The sequence below is a fragment of the Mesoplodon densirostris genome, chromosome 19 (assembly GCF_025265405.1).
Source record: "Mesoplodon densirostris isolate mMesDen1 chromosome 19, mMesDen1 primary haplotype, whole genome shotgun sequence".
Classification (NCBI taxonomy): Eukaryota; Metazoa; Chordata; class Mammalia; order Artiodactyla; family Ziphiidae; genus Mesoplodon; species Mesoplodon densirostris.
In genome coordinates, this window is record NC_082679.1 from 53,099,842 (window position 1) to 53,119,821 (window position 19,980).

A 19,980-nucleotide genomic window follows, 5' to 3' on the forward strand; every position below is an offset into this window, starting at 1 on the left:
GAGAGAGGGAGAGATTTATGTCGAAGTGACTCATGGGTTTGTGGGGCTGGCAGGTCTGAAATTCACAGGGCAGGCGGGCAGCTGGAGACCCAGGGAACAGCTGATGTTGGGGGTCTCGAGTTCGTAGGCAGTGTGGAGGCCCAATCCCTTCTTCCTCCACAGGATCTCTGTCTTTTCTCTTAAGACCTTCAACTGAACGGATGAGGCCCACCCACATTATGGAGGGTTAATCTGCTTTCCTGAAAGCCTACTGATTTTACTGTTATTCACATCCAGAAAATACCTTTACAACAATATCTAGACTGGTGCTTGACCAAACATCTGGTCGCCATATCCTAGCCAGGTTGATACATAAAATTAATCATCACAGCCTCTGATTACTTGCTTGTAAAACGGGCAATGATACGTTTTTGTTTTTGTTTTTGCAGACTCAAATAATGCGTATAAAATGCTTGGCCCAAAATTTGTGAAAATTTTGGCACAACAGCTACTTTTATTATTATTCTTGCAAAACGAGCTGCACGGCCTGGCACCTGAGGCTCCAGACTGTGGGAGGTGGGGCTGATGAGCCAAACTGAATGACCACGGAGGCTGGTGACACGCAGCTGAAGAGCAGAGACCTGTGCCCAGGCCTGTGAGCCTGACGCTTGTGGCGGGAGCTGGGCGGGAGTCCCCAGGAGCCCCTGGGGCCGATGCTTTGCGCTCATTATGACTTGTTTACGCTACTTGGGCTTGGTGGAGACTCACTCACTCAGGAGGCAGCCTGGGAATCCAGTGGGCTTGTCTGAGCTGAGTGAGCTCTTTCCAGGCCCAGGGATGCATGTGTGTGGATGACCTGTGAGCAGCTCTACTCTGGCCTCCGGTGATCGTGGCTGACGTGGCCTCTGTGCTTTCCAGCTTCTTCGGGGGCCTGCATGCTGCTCGTTGTTCACACCTAATGTTGGTCACTTCTCAGAATCTTCTTTTCCCTTCATAAGCATTACTGAACCATCTCTCGGCTGCTCCTGTGAACCTGCTGGGACCTGCAGAGTTATGTTAATGGTGTTTAACTGAGCAAAACTTGTTTTGCCTCCACTTTGAAGACACCTTCCTTCACCAGATAACTGGGCGCCCCACCCTGAGAAGCTCCTACGTCAGAATTAGAGGGGGATTCTTTCCTTAGCTGTTTCCGGTGTCTCTTACCAGGAATGGCTGAATGACAATACCCAACCTTTTGAGGAAGAATCAAACACCCCCAGAACTCTCTCCCTCCCTCACTCCACCTGCTCACCAATGCCCAGCAGATTCTCGAGTTGCCTCTTCATCCTACGAACCCCAGGACATCTGCCCGCTGGCCGATTTCTGCTCAGTGATTTGTTCTTCTGTTAGGAGACTTGACATGTGTTTTCTTTCCTCCAGTTGCAACTAGAGTTAAGTGAAACACACTGAATAAAAAAAAAAGGATCCTGAATACTCTCTAGGAAGCAGCTAATAAGAGAGGTCCAACCATTTCGACACCTTGATTGTGCAACTAGGAGACAACTATTGATGGAGGCTCTTTGAAGTTCAAACCAACATTGGGATCCACCTACAAACTATTTTTAGTTTTCCTTTTTCTCCATGGCAGAGTGAGAGCTATAGAAAATTCGCCACTGTTAGCCATCAGCTGCCCCCTTCCCAGCACTCTCTTCGCTGCTTAGAGGAGCACCTAGAGGGGCCCCTCACGTCAGGCTGCTTCTGGATGGGATTTACCACTTTCCCTTAAAGGAACAGCAACTGAGGCAGTGGTTCCTATTAGATAACTGAGCTGCTGTAAATATGTTTTGAAAATTCGGTGCCCAAAACTTGCACATGATTGTTCATAGCAGCATTATTCAGAAGAGCCAAAAAGTGGAAACAACCTGGATGCCCATCAACAGATGAGTGGATAAATAAAATAGAGTATATCCATACAATGGGATATTATCCAACAATAAAAAGGAATGAAGTGTGGGTACAGCTGCAACATGGATGAACTTTGAAAACATTAAGCTAGTGACAGAAGCCAGACCTAAAGGCCACATATTATACGATTCCATTTATAGACAATGGTCAGAATAGGCAGATCTATAAAGACAGAAAGATTTATGGCTGCAACAGGCTGGGATGGGAAGCTGGGGAGAAATAGGGGTGACTGCTGACAGGTATGGGGTTTCTTTTTGGGGTGATGTAGATGTTCTAAAATTTATTGTGGCGATAGTTACACAACACTGTGAATGTACTAAATACCATTGACTTCTACACCTAAAATGGGTTAATTGAATGGTATGTGAGTTAAATCTCAATAAAGCTGTTTTAAAAGAACACTGGATGCCAGTCTCTGCCCCCAGGGGAGCCGGTGACTTGTGTTCTGTGGGTATCAGGTGTGGTCTTTTGTGGGGCAGGTGCCCAGGGTACGTCTGCAGAGCCTGCGACCGTGGGACTCTGTGAGAGCTGCAGGACTTTGTTACTGGGTGGCCTTCGGTTCCCTGATTTTTTGACATGAATCCAGTGCTCCGCCCCTCAGTCTATTTCTCCTCTCCAGCAGGGACATTCATAAGTGCTCAAAGGCAATGATTTTGTTTTGTTTGTTGTTTGTCTTCTAACTCCCTGCAAAGGGCCGGTGCTCAGGAAGATCTTTAGGGAGAAGGGCATCGGTGGGCACTCAGAAGGCCTGGAGAGCCCGTGTGTCAGTGGCCCCTCCCCACCCACGTTCCTCAAGTGCAAAACGATGGGGCCAGGCCCCGTGACACTGGCCCTCCCCTGCCCCATAGCTGCGTACTTTTCTAGACTTTCGTTGCTCCCTGTAACATTTGGGCTGAATTTCTATTGGGCCAGAAGGAGGAAGACTGTGGCACAGCCACAGTCAGGAAACAGCTCTGAGAGCAGCCACTGGTCACGTATGGAATGTCTGCATAATAATTAATGAGGGGCATCGAGAAGTGGGGATTTAAGGACTTGCCTTGAAACTGTTTCATTATTTTGGCAGGAGGAGTTGATGGGAATTACGGAGGTGCCAAAGCCCTCCCAAACTGCCCCCCACCCCATGGGAATGGGACTGCTCCCCACGTGAGACCACGAGTTAGCGGAACTGGGAGTGAGGGGTCTGCACCTCTGAAGGAAACTGCTCAGTCCTAGACACAGCTGCCATCCGAGATGTGGGGACCTGCCTGCTGGAGCAAATGTGGGAGGGTCAGGAGGCCCCGACACCCAGCTGGAAGATTTCCAGAGGAGACACCCCATTTTCAGGAGTCTAAGGAGGCATGGGGATGGACCAGCTTCTCACTGGGAAGCTGATTTCAGGAAGCTACTCCCATCCATTAGGCCGCCTCACCACCCCACGGTGCTTACCCAGAAACCAGAGAGCAAGGGCAGGGTAAGGCCCCGGGCACTGGAGTCAGGCAGACCTGGGTTCTAATCCCAGCTCCGGCTCTGGCTGGCTGCTTGATCCTGGGCAAGTTATTCCACTCTGAGACTCAGTTTCTCCATCTATAAAATAGGGCAAAAATAGTTATCTGGAACATAGTATATTTTAAATTTTATTTGTTCATAATCTGAATTTATCAATTTTATTCATTTCTTAAAATTTATATTTAATTTTAAAACAACATAGATAATATAAACATTTTAAAGCTCCAAAAAATATACATTGAAAAATCTTCCCCCATCCTTGTTCTCCTTCCTCCATAAATATTACCTGCTGCATCTCAGAGTAAATGTTATTCATGTTAAAAGCTACCATTTATCAGGGGCTCACTTTGTGTCAGGACAGTGCATTGTAACGTCATTGCATTCACCCCTGTTTGGCAGACAGCATTACCCCTGTTCTGGGTGCAGGAAGTAGGCTCAGAAGGAGGGAATATTTTGCCTGGAAATATAAGACCTGTAAGGAGGGAAGCAAGGATTTAAAAATGCAAGTGAGGGACTTCCCTGGTGGTTCAGTGGTTAAGAATCCGCCTGCCAATGCAGGGGACATGGGCTCGAGCCCTGGTCCAGGAAGATCCCACATGCTGAGAAGCAACTAAGCCCGTGCACCACAACTACTGAGCCTGTGCTCTAGAGCCCGTGAGCCACAACTACTGAGCCCGTGTGCCACAACTACTGAAGCCCGCACACTGCAACAGAGTAGCCCCCACTCGCCGCAACTAAAGAAAGCCTGCACGCAGCAATGAAGACCCAACACAGTCAAAAATAAATTTATAAAAAAGAAAAAAAAAGCAAGTGATTTCATGTTTGTAAATCTCCTAGGACAACGGATGTTAGCTCTTCCCACCCAGACACCTGATGCCTTTCCATCAGGAGCTGGGCAGACGAGCTCCCTGAGAGAGAATGAGAGAGGGTGTTTTTATATCCATACAGGCATCAGACAAAACCATAGTGAAAATAACAGTAGTGGAGCCAGGCCAAGTCTAAGTTCTTTACATGCATCATCTCATTGAAGCCTCATCACCACCCTCTGCGGTAGGTGCTACTGTTTTCATTTTATAGAAGGTAAACTTGAGGCTCAGAGAGGTTAAAGAATTTGGTCAATTTCTTACAGCTTAGAAAAGAAGGAGCAGAGACAGGATTCAAATCCAGGCAGTCCAGCAGGAGAGCCTAAGCCCTTCAACACTCTACTCTGTCCCCTGGGGAGGCGGCTAAGAGAAGGCAAAGGGTCAGAGGGAGCTGATGTAACAGATGAGAGAATGTGGTAGGACTGGAGGAGGGAGTCGCGGGGAGAAGGGGGCAGGACAGTCAGGAGCAAGGTTCTGGGGCTGGCATTCCAGAAATGAAAGAAATGATGTCTGCCTGCTAGGAACTGAGGGTTTATTGAGAAGACAAATATAAACCACATGTGGAGGAAAAGAACTAGGTCAGTAGTAATAACACATCACAGCTATCAGACTCACTGTTTCAGTCAGCCACCACTGCATACGCCACCCCAAACACAGAGGCTTATGACACCCATCATCTACTTTGCCCACGAATCTGCAGCTGGGGCAGGGCTTAGTGGGGTCAGCTTGTTTCTGCCCCATGTGGCACCAGCAGGGGTGGCTGGAAGGCTGGAAGCTGGGATCATCTGAGGGTTTGCTCACTTGCAAGCTGAGGCTGGTCATCAGCAGCACACCTACATGTGGTCTTCTCCCTGCCGATACTCGGCTTCTTCCCAGCTTGGTGACCCCAGGTAACATCATTAGTCATTGGGGAATGCAAATTAAAACCACAATGAGATACCACTACACACCTAGTAGAATGTTTAAATAAAAATGACCTGCCATACCCAGGGTTGTCAAGGATGCTCTCATACAACTGCTTTGGAAAATCCTTGGCAGTTTCTTTGGAAGTTAAACACACATTTACCATATGACCTAGCCACGCAATTCCAAGCTATTTACCTGAGAGCAATGAAAGCAGATGTCTGTACAAAGATTTACACGTGAATGTTCATAGCAGCTTTATTTGAAATAAACAAAAATGAGAAACAACCCAAATGTCCATCAATAGGCAAATGGATAAGTAAATTATGGTATAGCTATACAGAGAAATACAATTCAGCAATAAAAATGAATTCACTGTCGGACTTCCCTGTTGGCGTGGTGGTTAAGAATCCAACTGCCAGTGCAGTGGACACGGGTTCGATCCCTGGCCAGGAAGATCCCACATGCCACAGAGCAACTAAGCCCGCGTGCCACAACTACTGAGCCCATGTGCCACAACTACTGAGCCCATGTGCCACAACTACTGAAGCCCATGTGCCTAGAGTTGCAACAAGAGAAGCCACCACAGTGAGAAGCCCGCTCACTGCAAGAAAGAGAAGCCCCCACTCGCTGCAACCATAGAAAGCCCGAGCACAGCAATGATGACTCAATGCAGCCAAAAAATTTTTTTAAAATTTTTAATTAAAAAAAAATGAATTCACTGTTGATCCATAAAACAACATGGATGGTTCTCAAAATTATTATGCTGAGTGGAAGAAGCCAGACAAAAAAAGTGCATGCATAGTATTATTCAATTTATATAAAAGTCTAGAAAATGCAGTTAACCTGTAGTGATAAGAAAGCACACCAGTGGCTGCATGGAGATGCTAGGGGTGGGGTAGAGGGAGGGATGGCAAAGGGGCATGAGGAGACTTAGGGTTGATGGATATGCTCAGTACCTTGATAGTGGTGATGGTTTCACAGGTGTATACATGTTAAATTGTACCAAACTGTACACTTTAGGTATGTGCAGTTTACTGTGGGCCAATTTTAAAAATAAAAAAATATTAGGTTGGAAAGAGAAAGAAGGGCATGTGCAGCTCATGAAGCTCAATACCAAAGAACAAACAACCCGATCAAAAAATGGGTGGAAGATCTAAATAGGCATTTCTCCAAAGAAGACATACAGATGGCCGAAAAGCACATGAAAAGATGCTCAGCATCACTAATTACTAGAGAACTGCAAGTCAAAACTACAATGAGGTATCACCTCACACCAGTCAGAATGGCCATCATCAAAAAATCTACAAACAGAGCCTCCCTGGTGGCGCAGTGGTTGAGAGTCCGCCTGCCGATGCAGGGGATACGGGTTCGTGCCCCGGTCTGGGAGGATCCCATATGCCGCGGAGCGGCTGGGCCCGTGAGCCATGGCCGCTGGGCCTGCGCGTCCGGAGCCTGTGCTCCGCAACGGGAGAGGCCACAACAGTGAGAGGCCCGCATACCGGAAAAAAAAAAAAAAAAAATCTACAAACAATAAATGCTGGAGAGGGTGTGGAGAAAAGGGAACCCTCCTATACTATTGGTGGGAATGTAAATTGGTACAGTCACTATGGAGAACAGTATGGAGGTTCCTAAAAAAACTAAAAATAGAGCTACAATATGACCCAGCAATCCCAGGCATATACCCAGAGAAAACTATAATTTGAAAGGATAAATGCCCTCAGTGTTCATTGCAGCACTACTTACAATAGCCAAGACATGGAAACAACCTAAATGTCCAATGACAGAGGAATGGATAAAGAAGATGTGGTACATATATACAATGGCATATTACTCAGCCACAAAAAAGAACAAAATAATGCCATTTGCTGCAACATGGATAGACCTAGAGATTTTCATACTGAGTGAAGTAAGTCAGACACAGAAAGACAAATATTATATGATATTGCTTATGTGTGGAATCTAAAAAAAAGGGTGCAAATGAACTTATTTTCAAAACAGAAATAGAGTCACAGATGTAGAAAACAAACTTATGGCTACCAGGGGTTAAGGGGGGAGGGATAAATTGGCAGATTGGGATTAACATATACACACTACTATATGTAAAATAGATAACTAATAAGGACCTACTGTATAGCACAGGGAACTCTATTCAATACTCTGTAATGGCCTATATGGGAAAAGAATCTAAAAAAAGAGTGGATGTACGTATAACTGATTCACTTTGCTGTACACCTGAAACTAACACAACATTGTAAATCAAGTATAATCCAATAAAAATTTTAAAAAAAGAAAAAAAAAAAAAAAGAAGGGCACATGGGAGGTGATAGGCTGTGGTAGCCATCTTGTAAAACACAAACCTACCTCATTCACCAAGTATTTCCAACAGGCAAGGCACTGTCCTTGAGTCCTCCCAACAACCCAACCCAAGGGCGAGATGAGGTGGCCAATTATCTTCTATGATGATGATGATGATGATGGTGATGATGATCTTGATTGTTATCACAGAACCATGAGGTCTTGGTCCCTGGGAGGGAAGGGTGTCTCAGGTCTCTGATGACCGAACCTCGAGGCTTTTACCACTGAGCTGTAAGAGAAACTGCTGTCCACTTCTTTGGACCCATCAGGAAGCAGAGGCGCCCTTTAGAGAGCGACACGGAGAGGCAGTGAGGAGGAGGCTCTGTGGGCAGAGGCTGGGGCACGGCTGCTGAACTGAGAGGCACCTGTGTCTGTCCCCCACCCTCCCTACCTAGGGAGGAAGAAGATACCAAGCCCCCGACAAGGAGGGCTCAGTTCGAGAAGCGCTGTGCCTTCTGTCCCGGGGCAGATATGGAGATGGTAACCCAAGGAAAGCTTCTGAGAGGAGCCATAGTCTCCCGGCTTGGCTGGACCCTGGGGCTTTGGCTGCTCTTCTCTGCCTCAGGCGAGGTCCTTGTTGCCCAGCCCCCCACCCCCTGATCCTTGTCCTCTTTCTCCTTTTTAATGGGGGGGTGGGTGGGTTGCCCAACAGACAAATCCTGGTTTAGGAGCCCATAAAGAAGGGGCCTCCTAGGTTGGGGAGGGTATCAGAGGCCATGGGCTGGAGGGCAGAATCCTGGTGCACAACCCTGTGGGCCCCTCACTGCCACCCCCCATGAAGAACACCGGCCTGAGGGATGGGAGGGCAGGGGGCAGGGGAGCGGTTACTAGGGCTGGACCTGGACGGACGGGCTGTGGGAGGCCTGGAAGGGCAGTTGAAGGGTGGAGGAACAGCACCAGGCACAGAGAGGCAGTACTCTGGGGGGGCAGTGGGGGATACCTTGTTGCAATGCTGTCCACTGAAGCTTTAACAGAAATAGCAGAAGTGGGCCACACTGATTAGACAGCCACCTCGCGCTAGACGTTCTCTCCTTTAACCTTTCTGACAAGTCTGTGATGTAGGTTCTACACCCCCCACTGCATAGGTGAGACGGGGTTATCCACAGTCACACAGCTAGCAGAGCCGACCTGGGGAGGGGGCGGCGGCCAGCAGGCACAGGAGCCACTGCAGGTCTGGGTGGGTGGGCCTGGCGCACGTGGTGGAGTTCTGGTGGAGGATGGGCTGGAGCAGGAGAGAGGGGGCAGCGGGAGCAGCAGGGAGGCTGGGCGCCACCCAGGCGGCAGGCAAAGCAGACCTGGTCTCCGCAGGCTTCGGTGGAGGGAGCCCGGGTGGGAGAGGAACCTGCAGAACCAGAGACAAAGGGCGCGTGCTGGTGGAGCCCGGCTACCAAGGGGCAGGGGGCGGGGTCTGTTCCTCGTTCTCCTTCGGGAACTGAGACCGGGTGCAACTGAGCCGCCCTCAGCAAAGACGGACGCTGACCCTGATGGGAGAGAGGGTGAGGGAGAGAGAGGCCAAGGACTAAGACGCAGGGCCCTGGAGGGGTGACGGAGGGGGTAGGGAGAGGAGGGTGGGAGGACTGGCGAGGTTCTGAGCCGGCGGCATCAGGGGTGAGCGTGGCTGGAAGGCCAGGAGAGATGAAGGTGAGACGTGCTTAGGTTCTGGGCCTTGGTGTTCGTGTGTGGTGCCAAAGGGGCTTGTTCTTTTCAAAATGTGAAACTTGAACATTTTTGTCCGATTAAAGTATGAAAAATACAATTAAACAGAAGGAGAAATATTAAAAGTTAAAAGATCTCCCATAATCGTAAACCCACACTCTGCTACTATGAATGGTTTCAAATATTTCCTTCTGATTTTGGAATATGAACAAAAACAGATAAAATACCTATGTATGAGGATTCCAGTGATTTCACATCTTTGCCAAAACGAAACATTCTGTCTTTTCATTTTAGCCATTCAGGTGTGTGTGCAGCTGATCTCACTGTAGTCTGCATTTCAGTTTCCATGATATATATGATTCTTTTCCATTATAGGTTATTTCAAGATATTGAGTATACTTCCCTGTGCTATACAATAGGTTCTTGTTGGTTATCTATTCTATATAGTGTGTATATTTTAACCCCAAACTCCTAATTTACCCCCCCACCAAAGCATTTGACTTAATAGTCTAATACATTACTTTGATCACTTCTCCAGTAAGGCTAGAACTTTAGAGCACTTCAACTTCACTTGCCTTCTACCAACGTTTGTGGGTTTTTTTTTTAAGACATTTTAAATCAACGTATATTTTAAAGACATTTCTATTGCTTTGTACAATATTTATATATTTTTTAATTTAAAAAATTTTAAACTTATTTTTAATTTTAAATTTCACTAAAATTAATATACATCATTTAAATTTTTGCTTATATTTAAGCACATATTTACCTTTTCTGGTGCTCCTCCTTCATGCATTTCCATATTTCCATCTAGGATCATTTTCTTTTGCTTGAAGATTTTCCTTTAGGATTCTTTCTGTGCAAGTCTCATAGTGACAAATCCTCTAAGCTTTTATCTGAGAACATCTTTATTTTAAAGGTTATTTTCATCAGGTAAAAAAGTTCTACATTGGCAGTTTTTTTTAATCACCCCAGGACTTTAAATGTGTCTTTTCACTGTCTCCTGACTTCCATCATTTCTGATTCGAAGTCAGCCATCAGTCTTAGGGTAACACAATACGATGGTCAAAAAAAGTGTTTTTTTCATGTTCAAGGCTTCTTTATTGGTTGCATCAAATTATTACAAAGTAAGAACTGCTGTTGGCCCCCGGGTCTCAGCAGTGGAGAGGCAGCCTTAAAAACCTAGTGACCCAATTCTCCAAAAAGGTTACCTCAGATGTGTGTTAGGTAAGAAAACATTTTTTTTTTCTGGTCCAGATCACACACTGCATTTAGTTATTATGTCTCTGTTCAGCCACCTTTAATCTGGAACAATTCCTTAGTCGTTATCTTTCACGATTGAGTGCAGGGCAGTTATTTTGTAGAATGTTGCTCAGTTTGGGTTTGTCCGATGTTTCCTTATGATTGGATTCAGGCTCTGCTCTTTTGACGACAGGAAGGATGCTGTGTCCTCAGTACATGTATCAGGAGGCACGTGATGTCTGTTCATTCTCCTCCTTTTGATGTTAACGTGTATCACGTGGTTTAGCTGTGTTTTCTCCACTGTAAATTACTAATTTATTTTCTCTCTGTAGTTAACAAGTAATTTGAGAAGACACTGCTGTGCTGCGGGTTGTTTTGAGCAAGGGAGGTGGGAACCCAGGACCAAGGTCAAGAGCCCCCAAGAGAGGCCTGTCCAGGGTCTGCAGGCTCTGGGGTCAGATCAGCAGCCTCTGCCCAGAGCTGGATGAGGGCTGGAGTTTTAGTTTGGTCACATAGGTCCCGAAGCCAATCTGGCTAGTCAGAGAAAAAGCATATGGCAGGGGCAGACACTCTCATTTTGCAGCTAATCAGCCGTATGTGAAAACAAGTCCGTCCCCGCCTCTGCACCTCACTTTTTCTTTCTTTTTTTTTAAAATTTATTTTTGGCTGCATTGGGTCTTCATTGCTGCACGCAGGCTTTCTCTAGTTGCGGCGAGCTGGGGCTACTCTTCATTGCGGTGCACGGGCTTCTATCATTGTGGTGGCTTCTCTTGTTGTGGAGCATGGGCTCTAGGAGTGCAGGCTTCAGTAGTTGCAGCACATGGGCTCAGTAGTTGTGGCTCACGGGCTCTAGAGCACAGGCTCAGCAGTTGTGGTGCACGGGCTTAGTGGCTCCGCGGCACGTGGGATCTTCCTGGACCAGGGCTCGAACCCGTAGTTCCCTGCATTGGCAGGCAGATTCTTAACTACTGCACCATCAGGGAAGTTCCTGCACCTCACTTTTTCATCTAAGTGAGAGACTTGGACAGTCTAAGCTTCTCCCCTTTTCGGCTAAAACTCTTTTGTTCTTAGTCCCTCTGGAAAAGAGAGGCCAGACGCCTCTGAGGATTGAAGTTGGCCAAGGATCTTTTACCAGAAAAATCACACACAGAATTTGGGAGTGGGGCAATTCATTCAGAGACTGCTAAGGTGTCAGCTGGGCAACACGTAACCCATTCACTGCTGTGGTGTCCCCTCGGGGGGCTGAGGGCAGCTTGGCTGGGGAGCCACTTCTCCCTTGTAGAGATACAGGTGACGAGGAGCCTGAACCCACAGCTCATGTCCTACACTTACACCAAAGCAGGGTAGCCTCTCCAGGGCATGCATTCAGGGCTGACGGCTGCCCTGAGCCTCCTAGATAAAGGAATATTCACATTGGGACTCAAAATGCCCCTCAACCCCTCCCTCCTTTCTTCTACTCTTCACCTTCGCCCATGTCCACTGTGCACCTAGGCCTACGACCTCCCCAGTGACAGTTGCTGAAAATGGATTTGAGTTCTGAGAAGAAACCCTGGGTTCCAGGTTACCCCTCCTTTCTCACTGAACACCCCATTTTATTACTTGAATGTTAGTACGGCCATTACTACTTAAAGAAATCCTTGCTACCATGCAATTCCTTAAGCTGTTACTTTTTAACAGCCGATGCACATCGGCTTTGCTGAGTAGAGGAGGTAGGAGACAAGGTTCGGGAAGGGTGTCATGAGGTCACTGACCTCAGGGCTGGGTTGTTGGAAGGGGGAGGCAAGCACTGACTAAACGCGGACATAGCAGGGCCCAGAAAAGAAATGTGGCCTAGTTCTGGGCCTGAATGGGAAGGCGGCCATCAGAGACCAGGTGCCATTCTTGTGTCACATCTGTAAGGAGAAGTTCCAGGTATGTGTTCCCCCCAGGAAGGAGCCTCAGGGCATGGCTTAAACACATCAGTAGAATGAACAATTCTGGACACATGAGCTTGAGAGTCAGAAAACCCCAGATCTGGCTTCCAGCTCTCCTGTAAAGGCCTATGGTCCTACTCTGTTTGACCTAATTAGCCAAGAACACGGACATTCTAACAGTAAGTTTCTGAGCATCCGTGGCAAATTTACAGTCAGTACTCACAGCTCCGGAGACTTCTTCCAGCAGAGCGTGTGGTTGGAGGAGAGTCCTCCCAGTCACCACAGAGAAAATTTAACAAGTAAAAACCTGCAAACTCTTTATTAAATTCTCCCATTTCATCTGTACAGAAAAAAATGCACATTATGTTCAGAATCTCAGTAACATCTCAAAATTACACAGCATGAACATGTAAAAACAAGAAACTGCCAGGATTTTATACATAGAAAGGAAAACCATTTACAAAAGAGGCTTGTTAGTTTTACTTTTCTTTTTTTCCTTCTTAAAAAAAAAAATTAAAGGCCTAAGATCTCACACAGCATTTGCTGTACAGTCTGTTTTCCTGCTTCGATTGACCTGGGAACATTGTGTTGGGAGAAGCCGCTCAGGAAGCCTCGGGCTGCCAGCCCCTCCTGTCGGTCACTCACTCTAGTGCCCCTCAGTCTGACAGGGGACCTGTTCAAACCATCTAGCATGTGTGGTACAGGGCCTGCTGGGCTCTGGGGTCCAGTTGTCAATTCTATGTTGGGGGGAAGGCAAAACAGAATATAGAGGCACTATCTGAATTTTCTCCTTGCCCGAGGAGATTCCTCCACTGCATGTATCCCAACACCCCTACTTGTGCGTTGTGGCAGATCTTGGAAAGGGAGAAGGAGAGGAAGCCACCATCAGGATCCTGTCACTACCAGCCCAAGCAGACAGTCCCACCTTTGTGCTCCAGATGACCAACAGTCCCTGGGTCTCCACAGTGATCTCACTAGATGGCCTGGATGAACCTGTCACTCTGCAGAGTCAGTCTTGGTTTGCTAATGACTGATCTTTTGTCTGAGGTCTGGGCAGGAAGGGGGAATCGGCTTCAAACTTGATTGCCCTGACATGTGACCCTGGTCCTAGGGGAGAGGAGGACCAAGAGGAGTGTAGATGGAGAGATGACCAACCAAAGACAAGTGAGAGAGAGAGAGACAGAGACCAGAACATCAGCTCTGGCCCCAGGCCCTTTGGGAATTGAAGACCAGTGGGGAAGAGGTGACTTAGGAGTGGAGTATCCCTAAAGGCCTGGGGGAAACTCAGGGCACTGGAATGCTGCATTTTATAAAATTACTTAGGTGCCATCCAAATGGTGAGAATAAATAAAAGGAGTCTTTGAGGTTTTTCAAATTCCTAAGAATCAGAAATATAAGTAAACATACCAAAATGCATATGATTCAAAAAGCCATATTCTTCTTTTTGTTCTATGGCCCAAATTTAGTTTGAATGTGTCAGGCTGTGTTGGCTGGCTTCTAAGGGTTCCTACTCCAGGTTCCTTCTCTGTATCTGCTTGCTTAGAGTAAGTTATATGCGGAAAACGTTTACTTTTTGGTGGGGGAGGGGAAGAAATGGGATGGGGAGGCCTTTTCTCAGAGGAACTTGAGACCAGGTAAGGAGGTCCCACAAAGCAACCTACCCCTCCCTGGGTGACTCACACTAGTGGGGATCTTTAGGATAGAAGTGGTACCACAAGCCTGGAGGTGGCGCAGAAGTCAGGCTCATATAGGAGAGTGAATCTTCTTTTGGGAAGGTGGAGGGAAGTCAGCACTCTGTCTGATAAAACGTAAATGATCCTACGATTCTTTACTACTGGCTTCTCTTGTTACTTGACCTCAGGAAACAGGAAGAAATGAAATCCGATGGTAATTTCCTGTCACACCTAGGAAAGCAGAATCTCCCTCCTTCCCCAGCGTCCCCAAGAAGAATACGTGCAGGACGTGAGACAGTCAAAGGCTTGCAATGAATACAAGTCAACACCTACTCACTCCGTATTAGAATTCCCCTCGCTTCTAAGGATGCACCGGCTCAGAACAAGCTGATGGGACCCACAGCACTGGGCCTGGTAGTGGTACCAGAATTTTAGGGAACGCTAAGAAGGAGGGCTTTCCTGCTGGAGTGAAGCCAAGCCCAAGTGATGGCTCCCACCTCATCGAGCATCTTGCCAGCAGACTTCTTTTAGGACAGCAGCAATAGCAGAGGAAGGCCAGGGATGCTCCAGGGTCAAGATCTCACCCCCACAGCCACCCTTCTGTGTGAGAAGCTCCAACGCAGGGAGAAGACAGCCTTGTTCTTGACGTTCTGCTCAGATTTCTGATCTCCTGCACTGCAGGGCCTCCAGCCCAGAGACTGACCTCCTGGCACCTCTGGGGTGTTGTAGAGACACCAGGTCTGAGTGAGCTGACAAGGCCTGATGAGTTCTCTGGCTACTGTAATCTTCAGCAAGTGCTTGGAGCCTTGGCCTTGGACAAAAACCCTACCTGCTGCTTATGTTATTGTTCATGGGCTAGACATCAGAAGAAGAGAAAAAGGACACAGGTCTGTCATCAGCTCCCCTAGGGACATGGCTTCTTCTTGACTAATTCTTGACTAGCTGATTTACCCAAGAGTGATCTATGAGTCCAGTAACCAGAGGTACCCCAGAACCTCTTGTTTTGTTACACCAATGAGGTACAGAATGGATATAGTTGGGCTGTAGTTTCAGATGGTGCTGGGCCCCTTGGATGTAGGAAACTGCTCAGTCATATGAAACTATTCTAAAAACCAGTCACTGAAACTATTCCAAGTCGGATGGTGAAATGTTTTCTGACAACGAGCAAACAAAGATACCAGCCGAGTTATCCCTTCTATCTATCCGGATCATTTCTAAAGATGACAAATGTTTCAAGAATCAAACTCCTTTTCAAACTTCCAGATCTGCTGCAGACAATTGAGATCATCTCTCAGTTCAGAAAGAACAAGTATCTAGACACATTAAACTATGGAGATGTTTTACATACACTGGGAGGGAGACTGAAGAGATGGAGAATGGTACTCCCACTCTCATCAAATAGGGAACAGTCATTCTACCCTGTAAATCACATCAGACATGTCAGTGGGGGCCTGTGTACAGATATATCCCCGGTCCTCGATCCCAGACCCCACCACCCAGGGAGGAGCCCCTGGAGGTGGACTATCTAGATTAGCTCAGTTCAGTCCAAAAGTGGTGGTAGGAGTGGGTGCTGCTCGGACTCCAAGGGTTTCAAGTTTTATGAGGCTGAAGAGCCCCAGGACAGTTGCTAAGAATCAGGAAGACCCTAAGAGCAGGACTTGGGGGACCAAGCAGCTTAGAAGCTCCCCTTCATGACTTGGAGTACCCTAGGCAGGGGGGATATGCAGCTTCTAGAACCCACTGCCTCCAGGAAGGGTAGTAGAAAGGAAAAAGAAAGAAAAAGAAGAAAACCACAGTATTCAAATATATGTCAGTCAGGTTAGACAGGGAGTCATTTGGATCAACCGAGCCACAAACTGACCCACTTTGTACTGAACACATTCCAGGGAAGACAGATGTGGGGAGGTCCCTCAGCACGTGTGGACAGTGGCAAAGAGGGGCAGGGCAAGGAATGGAGCATGGTCTATGTGGACAGTTTTAGGCACGTGATTTATAATACTTTGTGGACGTCTAACAGGTTAATAAAATATATATTATATAAATATATCTTCTACTGTACACGCCGCCCTCTTGTGCAGCCACTGGATTCCATGCCCCAAATTCAAGTCCAGGTGCACCAGGTTGAACTGTGATGCCTGCACTCCTCCCTTTTTATACTCCAAGCCTGTCATCTCTACACTGGAGGGATGAGGGATGGTCAGGAATATTGCTTCCATAAAGCTCAGATTCAGGAAAGACTGATGAATCATCAAAGTACAACATTTAGCCAATACCTACTGTAGTGGGTGTATGCAGCAAATGGACAGAAAGAAAAAAACGGAGAAACGCCTCCATCTTTTAATGTAGTAACTTTCCACACCTTCTCCATGTAGAGGCCTAAAGGAGCTTGTCTGGGAAGGTGGCCTTGAACCTGCAGAAAGGTCAGGTTGGACTGCCAGTCACACACTGAGACCAGGCTAAATCTTTATAAGCCACTGTCTCTGACCTGTACTGCTGCCTGAGACGTAAAGCAAAGTCAATCAACCCCCTGCTCCTCCTTCCCGCCCTGGGCTCCATCCCCCATGGTCACGGCCTCCCGGTGAAGCGGAGGACTTCTGGAGGAAATGCCACCCCAGCAGGATCAATCCGAACGCGGCTTGAGTCCTGCACTGCCCTGGAGGAGGAAGGTCACTGGGACACTCTGCCTTGGGCCTCAGGGTGCAGCCTCTCCATGCAGAGCAGTGGACTGATCAGCTGCACACACTTCTGATCCCCTCTCCAACCCACCTGCCCTCGGCCTGGGGAAGCTCACGCTCCACTTCACTGAGGTGAGGAGGTCACACAAACACCCACGGCTGTGGGGTCTTGACCAGCAGTGGCTCTACTAGGGTAGGAACTGGAAGGCATCACTGTTTCAGCAGAAGAAAACAAGACCCAAAGCGGGCTGGTTAGTCGTTTCCCACTACTCGGTGAAGTCCATGGCCCTGACATGGGCCAAAGGTGCTTTTGAGAAGTAAGCAAGACATCCCAGTTATAGCATATTGGGTGGTGTGTTTCCCCTCTAAAGTCCTGCCTTCATTTTACACTGTCACACAGAAGAAATAACCCCATTGCTCAAATCAAGCCTGGAGGAGATGTGTTACTATATACATTTTTTTCTTTAAAAATTTCTTTTTTTTTTTTTTTTTTTTTTTGGTGTTTTTAAAAAAAAGAATCATTTGAGTTGCAGGTCAGGTGAGTTGGTTCTGGAAGTACTGGTAGTTCCATCGGTATGAGAGACTTGTCTATGGGCAGGTAAACCCGAGTTTGCCAACAAAGGCAATACCCAAAGCGGCCAGCTGCTGCACAAATGGTCGAGGAGGAGGATACCATGGACATGGGTGAAATCTGAGACGGGACAACGCGGTGGATACCTGCTGCTGCTCTAACATGGGTGTTGGTGTCCCCTCGCAGAAGGACGAGGTGAGTGGGTACGCTATACAGGAGGGCTGTACAAACTGGGCACTGGACAGGTAGTTCCTCTGGTGCTCAAGGTGGCTCTACCTGTCCTTGAGCTCTCGTGTCACTCGTTTGGTGATACGTCCACACATCAGGCCAATCAGGAACAATATGCAGATGCTCCCACTGATCACAGAGAGAATGTAGTTCTTTGAAGGGGATGTCATCACTTGCATGGCGAGGTCAGAGAAGCCATCCGCTGGGGCCACCTGGAAAACACACAGGGGCATCATCCTCAGAGAGAAGTGGGCTGGGACAATGCTTGCTCTAACTTGCCCCCTGGACTCCTACTGTAACTTAGGTCATTTCTTTTGGGGAGAGAGGAGGGCAACGGGCAAGAAAATCAAACACCGAGCTACAACTGTTTTTCCCAATAATACAATTCATCACAGTGATCACTGCTGCCCACGTAGTAACAGCTCTCACACTGAGGACCTGATGGTGTGCTGGCAAAGGGCTCAGCATGTTTCAATCATTTAGTCCTCACGTTAATCCTGGGACGTAGATTTTACTACTCCCACATTATAGATGAAGACCCGGAGGCCCAAGGGGTGGGAAGTGGTCAAGTGACTTGCACAAGGTCACAGGTTCTTACGTATTTTGATTTATTTTCTTCATGTTGCTGTCTTTTTAAAAACAAAGAGAAAAGTTGAGATTCTGTCGGGTGCTAATTCTCTGTCGTGACTTGTTTCCACTCACCATCGTATCATCAGCATCCCCCCCACCAAAAACAACTTGCAAACATGACTTATATACTTAATATACTTAATCTGAATATACTTAATCACTCCCCCAATCGTGGACACTCAGAGTCTAACCAGTTTTCATCCTCAGTTTTCCTCAGTGCTTTCTCCAGTGGACCTCTATGGTAGGCTACTATGGCAGAATCAGGACCAAAAGGTTCCCCAGGTGCACACGGACCTGTTCTGTCGAGTCTCAACTTAGCCTGGGTACTGAAAAGGGTCCAGCCCAGAGACGTCTGGGCTGCTTCTATGCTCATCCATGTACTCAGAACAAAGCAAGGAGGCTCCAGATTAATCTGATTTAAGCATCAGCATCTGCCAACAAAAAACTAGCAGTGGAGTCACTGTGAAGCAATGCTTGGTGGCTCAAAGGCGGAAACCAATGACGAAAGAAGGGACTAATTAATGTCTCTGCTGTGCTATCTGGAGATGACGGCTCCAGGCTCACAGAGCCCAGGCGTCTTACAGTGCACTGAGAGATTATTTCAAATAAACCTACTGCCAGTCTCACAACAAGGACAAGGAGGCCAGTGAAGTATCTCAAAGAGACCTGGGAGAGGGCCTCCCTGGTGGCGCAGTGGTTAAGAGTCCGCCTGCCGATGCAGGGGATACGGGTTCGTGCCCCGGTCTGGGAGGATCCCATATGCCGCGGAGCGGCTGGGCCCGTGAGCCATGGCCGCTGGGCCTGCGCATCCGGAGCCTGTGCTCCGCAACGGGAGAGGCCACAACAGTGAGAGGCCCGCATACCGCAAAAAGAAAAAAAAAAAAAAAAAAAGAGACCTGGGAAACTGATAGAGGAGACACCACATCAGGAGATTCTCGTGGTCATTACCTTTGCTGCGTAACTCCACATTTCAATCCGGTCATTGAGACGTTTTTTGCACTCAGGTTGTAACCTCACCCGCTTATCCTCCAGGGCCTCCATAAGGCAGGACATTTCTGTGCAAGGGAAAGGGATAAGAAGCGTCTGAAGCTGTACAGAACAGAAATTTCGGTAAGGATGGGGAGAAGGGTACCTAACCACCAGAGAATTCAGATCTGGAGGCTATACAAAGTTAAATCCCTTCAAGGACACTTAATCCAAGATCTAACATGGAGAAGAATACTTAAGGTTGGCTGTCCAGAGTCTCTCTTAAAACCTCTCATTTTTTTCATTGGACACACATGGCTCAGAAACAACCATATACCTGCCCAGGTTCCACCTCACACAGAACCTGTCTGCTGAGCCCACCGTGGCCACTGGGGAAGCTGATGAAGCTGTTCAAGGTTGGACAAGGCAGGGAAGAGGGCCATGATGATAGCTTAACTTTTGCCTCCCTGATAAATAACTCAACTTCCTCTTGTCATCAAATCTTTACCTCGGGTCATGGCTCTGTCAGTTCAAACCTGCAGCAGGATTACTCCTAAACTCACTTTGCCACAAAGGCATCAGCCAGGCCCCCAGGGGATGCTGTCTACGGTTGAGCTGCAGCTACAGAACAGAGTAGCTGGAACTGATGTCTCAGAGGGAGGCTTTGCTCCTCCCAAGATAGTTCAGACAGGGTCAGAGTGAACACCGTGACTTACGACGCCCTCGGCCAGGGGTGATGGCTGCACAGTGGTGTTTAATGTCCAGGGCACAAGCTGTATGAAGAACTGGGTCCACAAAGATGTCTGCTTTGCTCTCCTTCAGCATGTTTAACACTTCCTAAGAAGGGAAGATCATAGAGAGAGCTTTTACAGAGGAAATACATCAGATCTGTTG

General features: G+C 47.6%; 1 protein-coding gene and 1 long non-coding RNA gene across 3 annotated transcripts in view; both read right to left on the minus strand.

The window, feature by feature from the left end:
- Positions 1 to 483: 483 nt before the first annotated feature.
- LOC132480886 (uncharacterized) lies at positions 484 to 4,609 on the minus strand. The gene is made up of 4 exons (XR_009530695.1): positions 4,536 to 4,609; positions 3,349 to 3,486; positions 1,271 to 1,404; positions 484 to 1,022 (listed from the first exon to the last, which is right to left on the minus strand). It is a non-coding gene; the product is annotated as an uncharacterized LOC132480886 (long non-coding RNA).
- An 8,025-nt stretch (positions 4,610 to 12,634) lies between these two features.
- The window catches only part of GLG1 (golgi glycoprotein 1), a 150,663-nt gene continuing 143,317 nt past the window's right edge, over positions 12,635 to 19,980 (minus strand). Inside the window, exons 24-27 of one of the 2 annotated variants that reach the window (XM_060083047.1) lie at positions 19,803 to 19,923; positions 19,069 to 19,175; positions 17,539 to 17,702; positions 12,635 to 16,513 (exon numbers count right to left, since the gene is read on the minus strand). In XM_060083047.1, coding sequence (XP_059939030.1) covers positions 16,438 to 16,513; positions 17,539 to 17,702; positions 19,069 to 19,175; positions 19,803 to 19,923 — 468 coding nt within the window. In that variant the 3' untranslated portion in view covers positions 12,635 to 16,437. Of the gene's footprint in view, positions 17,703 to 19,068; positions 19,176 to 19,802; positions 19,924 to 19,980 lie in introns of both variants that reach the window. The other variant, XM_060083046.1, reaches the window with a different exon arrangement.